The sequence below is a fragment of the Carcharodon carcharias genome, chromosome 1, assembly GCF_017639515.1.
Source record: "Carcharodon carcharias isolate sCarCar2 chromosome 1, sCarCar2.pri, whole genome shotgun sequence".
Taxonomy (NCBI): Eukaryota; Metazoa; Chordata; class Chondrichthyes; order Lamniformes; family Lamnidae; genus Carcharodon; species Carcharodon carcharias.
The window spans coordinates 12,840,623-12,854,229 of NC_054467.1; the positions used below are offsets into that span (position 1 = coordinate 12,840,623).

At 44.7% G+C, this 13,607-nt stretch overlaps 1 protein-coding gene across 4 annotated transcripts in view; it reads left to right on the top strand.

Annotated features, from left to right (window-relative positions):
- The window catches only part of fam13a (family with sequence similarity 13 member A), a 228,579-nt gene that overhangs the window by 152,469 nt on the left and 62,503 nt on the right, over positions 1–13,607 (top strand). For all 4 annotated transcript variants that reach the window (XM_041216175.1, XM_041216348.1, XM_041216260.1 and 1 more), the window contains exon 8: positions 9,190–9,231. In XM_041216175.1, coding sequence (XP_041072109.1) covers positions 9,190–9,231 — 42 coding nt within the window. The remainder of the gene's footprint in view (positions 1–9,189; positions 9,232–13,607) is intronic.

The window sequence follows — 13,607 nt, forward strand, 5'->3', positions numbered from 1 at the left end:
CTCCAACAACACTCAAAAAACTCAGTATCATCCAGGACAAAGAAGCCTGTTTGATTGGCACCCCATCTGCTACCTTAAACATTCACTCCCTCCACCACCAATGCACAGTGGCAGCAGTGTGTACCATTTACAAGATGCACTGCAGCAACTTGCCAAGGCTCCTTGGACAGCACCTTCCAAACCCGTGACCTCTACCACCTAGAAGAACAAGGACAGCAGACAATTAGGAACACAACCACCTGCAAGTTCCCCTCCAAGCCACTCCCCATCCTGACTTGGAAATATATCGCCATTCCTTCACTGTCACTGGGTCAAAATCCTGAAACTCCCTCCCTAACAGCACTGTGGGTGTACCTACACCACATGGACTGCAGTGGTTCAAGAAGGCAGCTCACCACCATCTTCTCAAGGGCAACTAGGGATGGGTGACAAATGCTGGTCTTGCCAGTGATGCCCATATCCTCTGAATGAATTTTTAAAAAAATCAACTTGGGCTAATTTGAGTTGTGTTGTGTAGCGTTGGCTTTTCAGCTGGGACCCAGAGGGCAGGAGGTTGTTCCATAAGAGCAATCGAAAAGCGAGTCTTCCTTTCCTGGTCTGGGTGTGCCAATACCTCATGGAACTGGAACCCTGACTGCCGGGCTGGAGGGGGCAAAGCCCCTTCCTTGGTCTGCTGGGGCCAGACTAGTCCTTCCAAATAAAAATGAAAAAAAAGTTAAACTTTGGCCGGAGTTATTTTACTGCTGACATTGTGCCTTTGGAATCTCACTTTAAGAAGCGCTTCGCGGTAGACAGTTCCCTCTCAGAACTTGGAGCCCTATCATTATCTGGGCAGTAAATGTGCAAGAAACCCGCTAAGAGAAGTGGACCACAACAAAAACAAAACACGGGAATGTTAGGAATGTGAAACAAAAACCAAAACAAAAAAAAATGCTGGAAATACTCTGCAGGCCAGACAGCATCTGTGAAGAGAAACACATAGAGTTAACATTGATGAAAGGTCACCTCTAACTGAAACAAAAACTTACCTGTTCCCCTCCACAGCTGCTGCCTTACTTGCTGCCGTATTTCCAGCACTTTTTGTTTGCTGTCATTTATGACTGATTGGGAAGCCTGCTGTCTGGAATTAACCCGCTCCCAGACAGAGTATTGAGCAGGAGGATGAGTGTAGACTAGATTGTTTGTGGCGGGGGGAGGGACTTGAGGTGGAAAGCGGGGGTCTCCGCAGCAAGGGCCGTATTGCGATAGCAGCACTCCAATACAGCAGCCCTCTTATTCAGCAGCCCTCCCTCCCTTCCTCCCTCTCCCTCCCTCTCTCTCTCTCTCTCTCTCTCTTCCCCCCCCCTCGGCACCACCCCGCGGTATATAACCAGCTGCTCCGATTGCAAGCGGTGCCCTTGTTCCAGCCAAGAGCAGAGACCGTTCAGTTCCCGGCCCGCCAGCAACCTTCCCAGCTAACGGCAGAGCCTCTTCCCCGGGAACACCATGGCTTGCGAAACTGTGCCGATGCGCAGGTAACCAGGTTTTAATTTTCCACATCTCCTGGCGCCTGTGTGTTTTTAGAGTTACTGGTTTTCGGTTTCTTACGGCTTGAGGTCCTGCAGCAGCGTTTTTGGGGAAAGTTTTCATTTCTGTTTGTGCAAAAGTGTCAAAGTTTCTATTTCAGTCATTAAAAAAAATAATTATTGGATGTGAAGTTTTCCATTCGGGTGTAAATTAAAGAAAAGTAATTGAAATTAAATCCTGGTCTAAACCCTGTGAGAAAAGCTGAAGTGAAACTGGTTTTTATTCCCTGTAATTTTTTGTGATTTCTACTCAACACCTCCCCCCCCCCAAAGCAAAACTAGCAAACGTCTCTCAGAGAATTGTACCACAGCCCTGGCACATTCCATCATAGGGATCCACCTAAACTTTCCTGGGGGGAGGCGGTGCTGTCACCCTCTTTATGGGCTTTAGGAATCCTTGGAAAAAAAAAAATGACACTTTTAATAAGAAGGCAAACTTTTAAAAAAGAAACACAGAATCCACCCCACGCCCCGGCTGGAGATGAGGTAGAAACATGCTGGGCATCTGAGTGAGCTCAAATCAGCATGGCGGGGGGGAGGGGGAGGGGGGGTTAGACAGAGTGGCTGGGAAGGCTCCAGATGGAACCACAACCGGAATTCCGTGTCTCCGCCGATCTTACGCCCGAGCCAAGACGGTCGCCCCGGAAGCATTCCTCAAACCCCCGAGGAAATTCCCCAAGAAAATGGGATATGGGGGGGGTGGGGTGGGGGGGGGGGGGGGGGGTGGGAGTGCACGGGTGACTGGGTCCGAAATGTTATTGTGCTCGTCCCTCAGCGACTTGCTGCTGCCTGTCCTCCTCCTTCCCCCCCCACTCGCGATTGGCGCAGGGTTACGGTGCAGACCTCCTCTGCTTAGTCCCGCTTCACCGCCCCCCCACCCCCCTCTTAAATCGGGACGCTAAACGCCTGCCCGCTGTTTTTCTGCCCCATGTCCGCACTGGCAGCGTGAACACCGAGGACAGAAGAAACTTCAGTCAGCAGTGCTGAACACTGACCTCTGAAAGGGGTCACTTTTCTCATCATACCGTCGGCAAACCCGTGAGATACAAGTACCCCTCTGTTGTCCATGGGGGCTGAGGCACTGCTACAGGTTTCCGTCTGCATTAAAGTCGCAGAGTCAGCGACGCGGGCACTTTATGCTGCTATTTCAGCAGAGTCTCCAGGGATTTCCATCAAAGTTAAATTGCACTGTCAGGAACAATGTAACCCCTTGGTGTCCAGATACATTGGCTGAATCAGTGGTTCTGGATAATAAGATGTCAAGGATCAGAGAGGGTCTGAGGGTCAGTGCAGTTGAAGTGCAGGGACTGATTTGTTATTGCATAGTTTAGATAATCTGCTGTGTATTTTGTTTTTATGTTTGTACATGTTGAATGTGAATTTGATCCCCCTGAACAATTGAGACAGAAAGGACCTAAGGAGAGTGGCTTGGTGTTGAGGTGTTATTTGTGTTTAAGTTAATGGTGTGTTGAAGGAGATCTGAATTTTGAATGTGGTGGTGGGGGAAGGGGGGGGGGGGGGGATGGTGGTGGTGCTCAAATAGAGGTCTTAAAAGGTGAAGGGGTTCAACAGGTTGGATGTGGAGGATGTTTCCACTTGTGTGGCGGGTGGGGGAGCCCAATACTGGGGTCCATACATAGAAAGCGAGTCACCAATCAATCCAATAGGGAGCTCAAAAGACAACTTGTTTCCCCAGAGGGTGGTGAGAATGTGGAATCCACTACAACATGGGGTCATTGAGGGGGAAAGCATAGATTCCTTTAAAGGGAGCCCAGTTAAGTACACAAGGGAGAAATGGACAGAAGGGCATATTGGTAGGGAAATAGTGCTGGGCGAGGCTCCTTGTGGAGCATAAACACTGCATGGACCAGCTGGGCTCATTGGCCCGTTTCTATACTGTAAACTTAATTTAATTCTACAAAAAGTAGCATTTCTAATTGGTATTATGTAATCATGATGTGGAGAGAGCTCTTTGATGCTCCCAGATCCATTATGTGCAGAGGGATTGACTTTCAGCCCTCTCCCAGATAGGTCTGGCCACGTGTTTGAAATCTGATACCCTACAACTGATTGAACTGGGGACTGAGTAGAACCTCAGAAGGTTTGTAGTGTGTCATAAAATTTACAATAAGGGGAGGCTATTTGGCCCATCGAACCAGTTCCTGCCTTGATTCCGTTGTGTTTTCCCCATTCCCATTTATATCTTTCACTTACAAATGTTAGCCCTTTGAAAAAAGGTATTTATGGATTCTGCTTCCATGGCTGTTGTCTGTCTGGGTACTCTGTGTTGTCTGTCTGGGTACTCTGTGTTGTCTGTCTGGGTACTCTATGTCCTCACAACTGTTTAAAAGATAACCTGCCAGCATCTCCCTTCTTGCTTATGATGAAGGCCTAAACTATTTTTATAATGTTTGTTGAAGTAGTTTTATATTTCTGACACAGGAACTTACTGGAAGAATAAAAATAAAGTCAAAAGGGTATCATGAGCGCTGGCCTTCCCATGAGTCACTCGATGTGGACTCGATATCCATTCTCAGTAACGCTGCGACATTGAAATGAACTCTTGATTTTTGCTCTGTTTCCAATCTTAATGAGGAGCGCTCTTTCGATAAGTGGTTCCCAGCACAGTTCTAGGAATTTAAGGTCAGGAGCGCCTAAGTCGCTGATATACTGTCTTATGGAAAGTAGCACCAGCCTCTGCTCCTAAAAAAGACATCCTAACTTAAGAAATTTTTTTTTCATGTCATGTATACCCATGTTTGCCTGCAGCACTGTTATGTAACGCAAAGCCCAAGGGGGAAAGTTACAAGACTGTAATTAAACCTTGAGTTTTAGATGGCATTCAAGAACCACTCTGAGTTTCTGACCTCATCTGAATGTCTTGATCGAGTCACCCTCTAGTCCCTTTTTAAGTTGGACCGTCTTTTTTGAGAAGTGCTAAACTCCTAGGGGTAAAGCTGAAGAAATAACTTGCTTTTCATGACCTCAGGACATACCAAAGTGCATCTCAGCCAGTGAAGCTCTGCTTGAAGCGCGGTCACTTTTGGAAATCACGGCAGCTTATACGTGCAGAGCAAGATCCCACAAACAACACTGAGGCTAATGATCAATTACGGGATAGATGAAAGGAAAGGAGGCACATGCGGTGATTCAGTATTGCAATCAGTGGAGGTTACAGTCAGATTAGCCATGATGTTATTGAATGCCGGAACAGGCTAGAGGGGCCTGCTCCTAATACGTATGTTCGTATGTATGTATCTGGTGGGATTCCAGTGTCATGTTCTGAGTTCCTGAAAGTGGGTTTCAGGCATTCACTGCCTCCCTTCAGGTGAATTTCTTATCTTCATTGGATTGCCTCAGAAACAAGTCTGAGCCAGCAAACCACATAATGACTGGTGGTTTCTAATTTGGGAGATAACTGTGGTGTGGAACAGCCAACAATGAACCATGGGATTAAGCTGTTCCCATTAATAGACATTACAAATTATCTATTTGGGGGAAGTTTGATATACTTGCATGATTAATAGTGGAAGAGATCCCCCGATACTAAAATGTAGTAAGTATCATCTGGGAATCTTGAGACATGCAAATATTGAGTAGTGTGTGTGTGAGTGTGTGTGTGTGTAGCCAGTCCGCACTTTGAATGGGTTACTGTAAAAGAATAAAAGAAAGACAGACTTGCATTTCCATAGCACCTTTTGAAAATTTAGGCATCCCAATCATCCAATGAACTACTTTTTTGAAGTCATGGTCATAATGAACAAAGCCTCACAGCCACTTTGCACTTAGCAAGCTCCCATAAACTGCAATGTGAGCATAACCATAGCATCAGTTTTTGCGATATCGATTGAGGGATGAATATTGGCTGGACACCAGGGGACAGCTCTCCTCTTCTTTAATTTAGCGCTATGGGATTTTTTTTCACATTCACATGAGAGGGCAGATATGACCTTTCGTTTAATGTCCCATCAAAAAGGCAGCATCTCCAACAGTGCTGCCCTGGAGTGTTACCTTGCTTTGCATGGTGTCTGAAGTGGGACTTGAAACCACAACCTTTTGACTCAAAGTCAGGGGTGCTACCAACCAAGCCACAGCTGACACATTAGTTTCAACCTTTCCTTTTACTGACCTGAAGCCGGTTTTCCATATATCTATCTGCAAAGTGCCTTGCAACTTTTCACTCACTAAGGACATCAAAATGAATGCACATTGCTGTTGTCCTCATTGGATGGTCCCTAAACCCTCAAAAGAGTCTTGAGTATTGCCCAGATGTTCCAGTGCCATGCCTAACTTGGTTCTTCCTGTCTGCATTGCAAGTTCCTAATAACTGTTAGAAATTAAAATCAGAAGCTGAGAATGGGTGGCATCTGTCCTGGAACTGATTGTTTTGTCTCCCCATATTAACAATGCAATAATCACCACAGAACTTTGACAACTGTTTCAAAATAATTTCTCTACAAATTGGAGGCCGGGGGTTGGGTGTACTGCACAGAAGTCTTTAGGCTTCCCAGAAATTGACATTACTGAGTAGGGAAAAATGATTTGCATTAATATATAAACTTTCTCGACCTCAAAACCCAAAATGCTTTACCAGCCAATGAAGAGCTTTTGAAATAAAGTAACTGTTTTAAGTAGGAGACGGAGCAGCCAATTTACATACAGCAAGCTCCCACAAACAGTAATGACATTGGCAATCTGTTTTAGTGGAGTTGGTTGAAAAACTAAATATTGGCCAGGATGCCGGGGAGAACTGCCCTGCTCTTCAGATAACACCGTAGGATTTGTTATGTGCTCAAAGAGTAGACGAGGACTTTAACATCATCCTAAAGATGACACCTCTGATAGTGCAGTACTCCTTCAGCACTGCACTGGGAAATGAAAAAAAATTTAGCACATTTCACAATCTCGGGGTGGCTCAGATCTCCTTAGGCCTAACAAAGTGCTTTTGAAGTATGATTACTGTAGGTAACACAGCTGCCAGTTTGTGTACAGTAAGGCCCCACAGACAACAATGAGATCATGGCTAGATAATTGCTTGTTTCATAACTTGGTTGAGCCAACACACAAGGGATAATTCCCTCACACAAAAACAAAAAATGCTGGAAAAACTCAGCAGGTCTGACAGCATCTGTGGAGAGAAAGACAGAGATAACGTTTCGAGTCTGTACCAGTCATACGGACTCAAAATGTTAACTCTGCCTCTCTCTTCACAGGTGCTGTCGGACCTGCTGATTTTTTCCAGCATTTTTGTTTCAGATTTCTGGCATCCACAGTATTTGCCTTTACCTTAGGGATAATTCCCTGCTGTTCTTCAAATAGTGTCATGGGATCTTTCAAATGCACCTAAGAGGGCAGACAGCTCCATTTAACGTCCCATTCAAAAGGCAGCAACTTCAACACAGTGCAGCTCTCCCTCCCTACTGCACTTTACTATCAGATTGAATTATGTGATCCAGTCTTTGAAGTGGGACTTGAACCCATGATCTCTTGACTCAGAGGCCAGAGTGCTACTGACTAAGCTACAGCTGACGTGAAAAGCAGTTCTATGTTTTGTTTTGAGGAAGTGTCCTGTTGGCTGTTTAGCATTATTTTTAAACTTTAACAGCTATTCCAGCAGACTGCTTGCAACCTTAAACTTTTTAGTTAAAGTTTAAAATGTGTTTGCAATTGCATTGATAGAAGTTATACTGAAGTCTGCTTGAGATTAGTCTGTTACCACAAGAATTCAAAGCCCTGTCAGACAGTGACTTTACCTTGTACGTTTACTGCTGTTTCTGCATTAGTGCAACACACTTTTTTTTGCAATGATAAGTCTGCAATGGTACCGATTCTTTTCCAATGTTAGAATGGTCTGTTTCTCCAAGTTCCTACAATGAAATCATTTGTGTCGGATAACCTGTGCCAGAAGCCAAAGTAGTTTGTAATACAGAGAATCGTCAGAGTCCAGTATTGGAGAGAAGGAGCAATGCCAGATGAAGGGAGTGATACTTGTCCAACTTTGATTCAATTACAAGAACTCTGCAAAACTACTGAACTGTCCAACGTTGTGGCAGGGAATTCATCGTTTATAATATTTTGCAACTTTTGAACCCTTTCCGTCGAATTTCTCAGCAGGCCGAGAGGACTCCAGCAATGACTGGAATCGGCAGAAAGCTTTTGTACACTTGGTCACGGAGCAAAGTAATTGTCCCCCCTGAGGTGCTTACGATTTATGATATCAAAACGGCTCAATACAGAGCGAGCTCCAGAACCAGAAATCTGATAGAAATGAATCCATTGGCTTTCTGTGTCAAAGCCATTTCATCACCATTTGATTGATAATTCATTGTTTTCTGCTGAGACCAAAATAAATCTAAATTGTGACAATTATAATGAAGATGTCTAGTTAATGAAAGGAACATCAAGCTGTTGGATAATTTTTCTCTCAGTTTAATTTATACTGGATCCCTTCCTATCTCATTGAAGATTCCCCCACAACCCAGTAGCCCTGTTTTTGTTTGTTAATTTTATTTTTTTTTTTGATTTTCACAATTACCCTAGATGTGTTATGGTCATAATTTATATTTCAATTTATTTTTCATGACAGAAGGTTGGCTGCCTCAGAACCATTTGTCTGCTGTTCTTCCTCTATGAAACACAGCTTTGCCGCAATGTCTGTAGCTGCATGCTCTTCAGTTGCATACTCTAGTGGCACACGCCTCAGCATACACAACTACATCAAGCATCACTGCTGAACTGTTGCTCTTGTGAGGACTTAGAATGAAAAGCCAAAACCTGAAGGGAGGGTCGAATTGTACATGAGTGTTATATTTGCTATGAAAGTGAGAGGTGTGTGTTTGTGAGGCCATATATATCATTTTTTGTATGTTACAGTTCACTCAATAACTTCGGATTGCTGTGGCAACATGCATCATTACGTGCATGTAGTCTGGAGCTATGGATAGTGATGGTAGAGGTTCCAACATTCTTTCCATCTTATGGCTGACCGGGAATCTCTTCTGCTCTTACCGTCTGCCATTGGCACGTTTTGGAAGGATTTGCAGGTTGATACTGAACCTGTTTAGCCATGTTATGTTGCACCTTCCTTGGCCATCAAGCCCTGGGGTATGACTCAAACCTGGAGCTTCTGACTCCGAGCAGGGACGCTACTCACCGCACCACAAGACCTCCAAATATAATATAGTCACCTATAAATCCAATAGGGAATTCAGGAACAACTTCTTTACCCAGAGAGAGGTTAGGATGTGGAATTCATAGCCCACAAGGTTTAGTTGAGGCAAATAACATTCAATGGATAAGCACATGAGGGAGAAAGGAATAGAAGGATATGTTGATAGATTTAAATGGAAAGTAATGGGAGATGGCTAGTATCAAGCATAGACCATTTGGGCTGAATGGCCTCTTTCTGTGTTATAAATTTAATGTAATGTACTCAGGAGAATGTATTCTACTGGATTTATGATATTTTGGTTTCTCTGAGTGCCTTTGTCATCTGGTTTAAAATGGATGGTAGCTTCATGCTTTGTTGTGTGGTACCTTAGTTGCCAACCTGTGGAGACACGATTATTTAACATCAAAAAACATAGGACTGTTGGCCTTAAGCAAGTTTATTTTTATCTTTCAGCTCTCAAGACGATGATCGGCCGATGTCCCCATTTTATTTAAGGTAAACTTTCTATGGCTGTTTTGTCAGTTTTCCTGATTGGGGATTATTTTCTGAAATATTAGGAAGTAGTTTTTAAACCAAGACCTCGGGCAGCTGAATGGAGCCTTGGAGTCTTAACTGTTTAATTGATTGTTTAAAGTGTAACTTGCTAAAGAATGAACATTTGATTACATTTATCTCGTCAGTTGTCAGAAATTGAGCAATGATTTTTAGGTTCCCTTAGAACTTTATCAACAAGCAGCGAGATTACTGGCACCTCAGGGTGGGTGAATATATCTGTTTAAAAACGACAACTTGCATTTGTATAGCACCTTTTTAATACAGTGAAATGTTGCATTACCGGACCAATATCACACCAAAATCTGACACTGAGCCATAAGGGTAGTTATTAACAGCTTAGTCGTGGAGGTAAGTTTTAAGGAGAGTCCCAATAGATTGAAGCGAGGTTGAGAGTTTTAGTGAGGGAATTCCAGAATTTAGGGCCTAGTCAGCTGAAAATACGGACTCCAGTGGTGGATGATGGAAATCAGGGATGTGCTTGAGACCAGAACTGGAGGAGCACAGGGATCTCGGAGGGTTGCCGGGCTGGAGTAGATTACAGAGCTAAGGAGTAACATGACCATGGAGGGATTTGAAACGAGCGTGAGAACGTTGGTGTTGCCAAAGTGGGAGCCAACATGGGCCAGCGAGCACAGGGCTAGGGTGTGGGCTACAGAGTTTTGGATGAGCTCAAGTTTACAGAGAGTTTAAAGCTGGCCAGGAGAGCTTTTGGAATACGGAATGAGTGAGGGTTTGAGCAACCAATGGTCTGAGCTGAGGACGAAGATGCGCAATATTAGTGGTGAGGTGACAGCAGGCAGTCTTGATAACAGCAAGGACATAGAGTCTATTGTCGCCAAGGTTGCTAACATTTCAGCTAAAGATGCCGGGCTTCTGCATGGTGTGGGTCTGCCCCTGCCGGAGGTAAAATACTCGAGGGTGCAGGATGAGGCCTTCACTTAAAGGCCTCGAGAGGCTGGCGAGCCACCCTGCATCTCCCATCCATGTCCCCTGTGAAATTTCAGACACATCGGCAGAGGCGGGTTGGCAGCTGGAATGCCACCCGCTAGATTTTACATGCCCGGTCTTCAAACCCGCCGGTGTGGGAGCTTAAAACCAGCCGGTGAAAACTAATGGTGTGTTTTCGGATGATTTCGTCAAGGGGCAGCATGTTGATGAGGAACAGGAGGGGAGCCTTGGATAGGTCCTTGGGGGACACCAAAGGTAATGATGCAGGAGCAGGAAGAGAAGCCATTTTAGGTGATGCGCTGACTAGATAGATAAGAATGGAACCAGCCGAGAGCAGTCCCCACCCAGTTGGACAACGGTGGAGAGGTGTTGGAGGAGGACCATGTAAAAAAAAAAGTGCAGACAGGTCAAGAAGGACGAGGAAGGATAGGTTAACTTTGCCACAGCCACATAGGATGTTATCTGTAGGCAGGAAGAGGTTAATTAGCATCAGTGCAGAGAGTGGGGTGCGGTTCCCCAAGTGTGAGGCATGTGAATGAACAAATCAGGTAAGGAAGCTCTTTCATTAAAGGAGATTTAAGGGGTGACTTAACAGAGGTATTCACATTTTTGATAGGTTAGATGGAGGGGAACCATTTCCTCTGGCAGGAAGATTGGTTAGCAGAGGATGCAGATTCAAGATAATCGACGAAAAGAAAACCAGGATAGGAGATGAGGGGAATTTTTTACACAACAAGTTGTTATGATCTGGAGTACACTGCCTGAAAGGTCATGGGGGACAGGTTTAATAATAACTTTCAAAAGAGAAATTGGATAAATACTGGAAAAGAACAAAATTACAAGGCTACAGGAAAAAGAGTGAGGAAATAATTGACAGTGCTTTCAAAAAGAGCTGGCACAGATTCAATGGGTTGAGTGACCTCCTTTCTGCCCTGGAAGAATCTACAAACTAGGATTTTCTGGCCCTGCTTTGGCAGGTTTCCCCACAGTGGATGTGGTGAGTCATTCGAGTCTCCGTTGACTTCAGCGGGATGGGAAGATCCCGCCGGTGGGATGGGCTAGAAAATCCCGCCTAACTATTCCAATACCATCCACACTCCTGTTTAGCAGTAATCAGTAGACAAACAGATCAAACACTGAGGAACTTGGCCGTTTGGAATTCCAAGCACCTGAATTTTAAAAGCTCGACCAGCTATGACGTTGGCTTGGTCAGTACAACATTAAGAGCTTGCCACAATCTCTGAGTTTACGCCATGTTGGCGATGGATTGAAACTGGAAGGTATCAGCATTTTGGATTGATAGGTAAATGTGCACAAGGAAATTGTTGACTCTGTGTCTGGTCAGGCCGAACTAAACTTTGCATTTATTTTTCCCCCTTTCTCAAGTTCCGAAAATATTTGCGAGCAAAGTACAAATATTTTGTGTAAACCTGCCGTGCAATTTTTGGCTGACAGTGAATCAACAAAGTAGGTTCGACCTGGTTCCAGGGTCATATATTGCCAGCTATGGTACTTTTCCTATCACCTGTCCCCCTCTCCCACAACCCCCACCTCCTTTCACATTGCTTGGTCATGTGCTTTTATTATTCTCAGTACAGTACCTCCCTGCTCGTTAGAGATGTTCACAGTAGCCGTCGCTTCATTGAGCGAGGTAGCAAGTTCGTTGGGGGAAAATTCCAGGATTCGTAGACCAAAACAATAGAGTGAAATGTTTTCAGAGGAGCACAACTGAAAACAGGATGGAGTGAAAGAGGATTCTATTTTTTTCATTTTAAGAAATGAAGAGTGACACAGTCACCTCCTCTTTCCCTATGCAAGTGGTGGGGGTGGGGGGGGGGGTAATTTTAACCATGTTTCCTCAGAGGAAACTGGGTGGATAGGTGGTTACAATTGCTGATATTAACCTGTTACGAATGCGCGCCCAGTCACTCCATTCAAAGTACAATTGTTCGGAGTCATAACTTGATTCAGCATCCTTTTTTTTTTCATTCGTTCATGGGATGTGGGCACCGCTGGCTAGGCCAGCATTTATTGCCCATCCCTAATTGCCCTTGAGCAGGTGCTAGTGATCTGGTCACTCCCTTGCAAAAGCAACAACAATTTGTATTTATATAGCACTTTTAACATTAAAAAGCACCCCAAGGCTCTTCACAGAGGCATTATAAAGCAAAATATGACACCGAGCTGCATCAAGAGATATTAGGGAAGATGTCCAAAGGCTTGGTCAAAGAGGAAGCTTTTAAGGAGCGAGAAGTGAGGTTAGAGAGGCAGAGAGGTGTAGGAATTTCAGCGCTTGGGACCTAGACAACTGAAGGCTCAGACACCAATGGTGTAGTGATTAAAATAGGGGAGGCTCACGAGGCCAGAATTAGAGAAGTGCAGATATCTTGGAGGGTTGTGGAGCTCGAGGCGATTACAGAGATAGGGAGGCGAGAGGTCATGAAGGGATTTGAAGATAAAGATGAGAATTTTAAAATTCAGGTGTTGTTTAACTGGGAGCCAGTTCAGATCAGCGAGCACAGGGTTGATGGGTGAAGGACAATTGGTGCGAGTTAGAATACCGAGAGCTAAATCTGCTGGGCCAGATCCAGCTCGCCTTGTGATGTCCAATGTAGTTCCGTCAGCTGACGAGTCCCTCTTGCTCCAAGCAGACTAGGGCTGGAGTGTATTTGGCAGCTGCAGAACCTTTTAATTCTCTGCAAAGGGCACTGAGAGAGTGAGCCGTGATCCTCACGGTGGTACTGGAATTCCATCAAACCAAACGCCTTTCAATGCTGACCCTGCCAGAGCTCATAGGGTCACTGGGAGGGCACCTCGTTTTGCATGGGGTCAGCAAGTTACAAAATATGCCTGCCCATCTCGTTCCACTGACCACTTATTTGAGAGGAAGCAATCAGCCTATCCTGTGTATTGTGTCTAATCTGCTGTATGCACAACAGGTCTTCATAATAGCTGTGTTTTCAGAGCAATTGCATTCTGGTCAATTTCTGTCTGCTCAGCTGCTGTAAGAGGTTCCATGATGTTGTTTGATTTATCCCTCCTCTTCTTCAACCAACCCCAGACAACAGCACAAAAAAAAACAGGTTAACTGGTTATTTGCTTCAATGCTGTTTGTGGGATTTTGCTGGGATTTTGCTGTGTATTGTGTAGCTGCCCTGTTTCCTACATTCCAGCAAGAACTATCCCTCAAAAGCACTTCATTGACAGGCAATATATAGGTGCACATTGTACTTGTACATTGAATGTTCCAGCACAGAAGGCCATTCAGCCCACACAAGCCAACTCCCACCTTGGTTCACCCCACACCCTTTCAACATATCCTTTCACCTCTCTATGTGCTTGTCTAACTTCCCCCTTGAGTGCTTCTA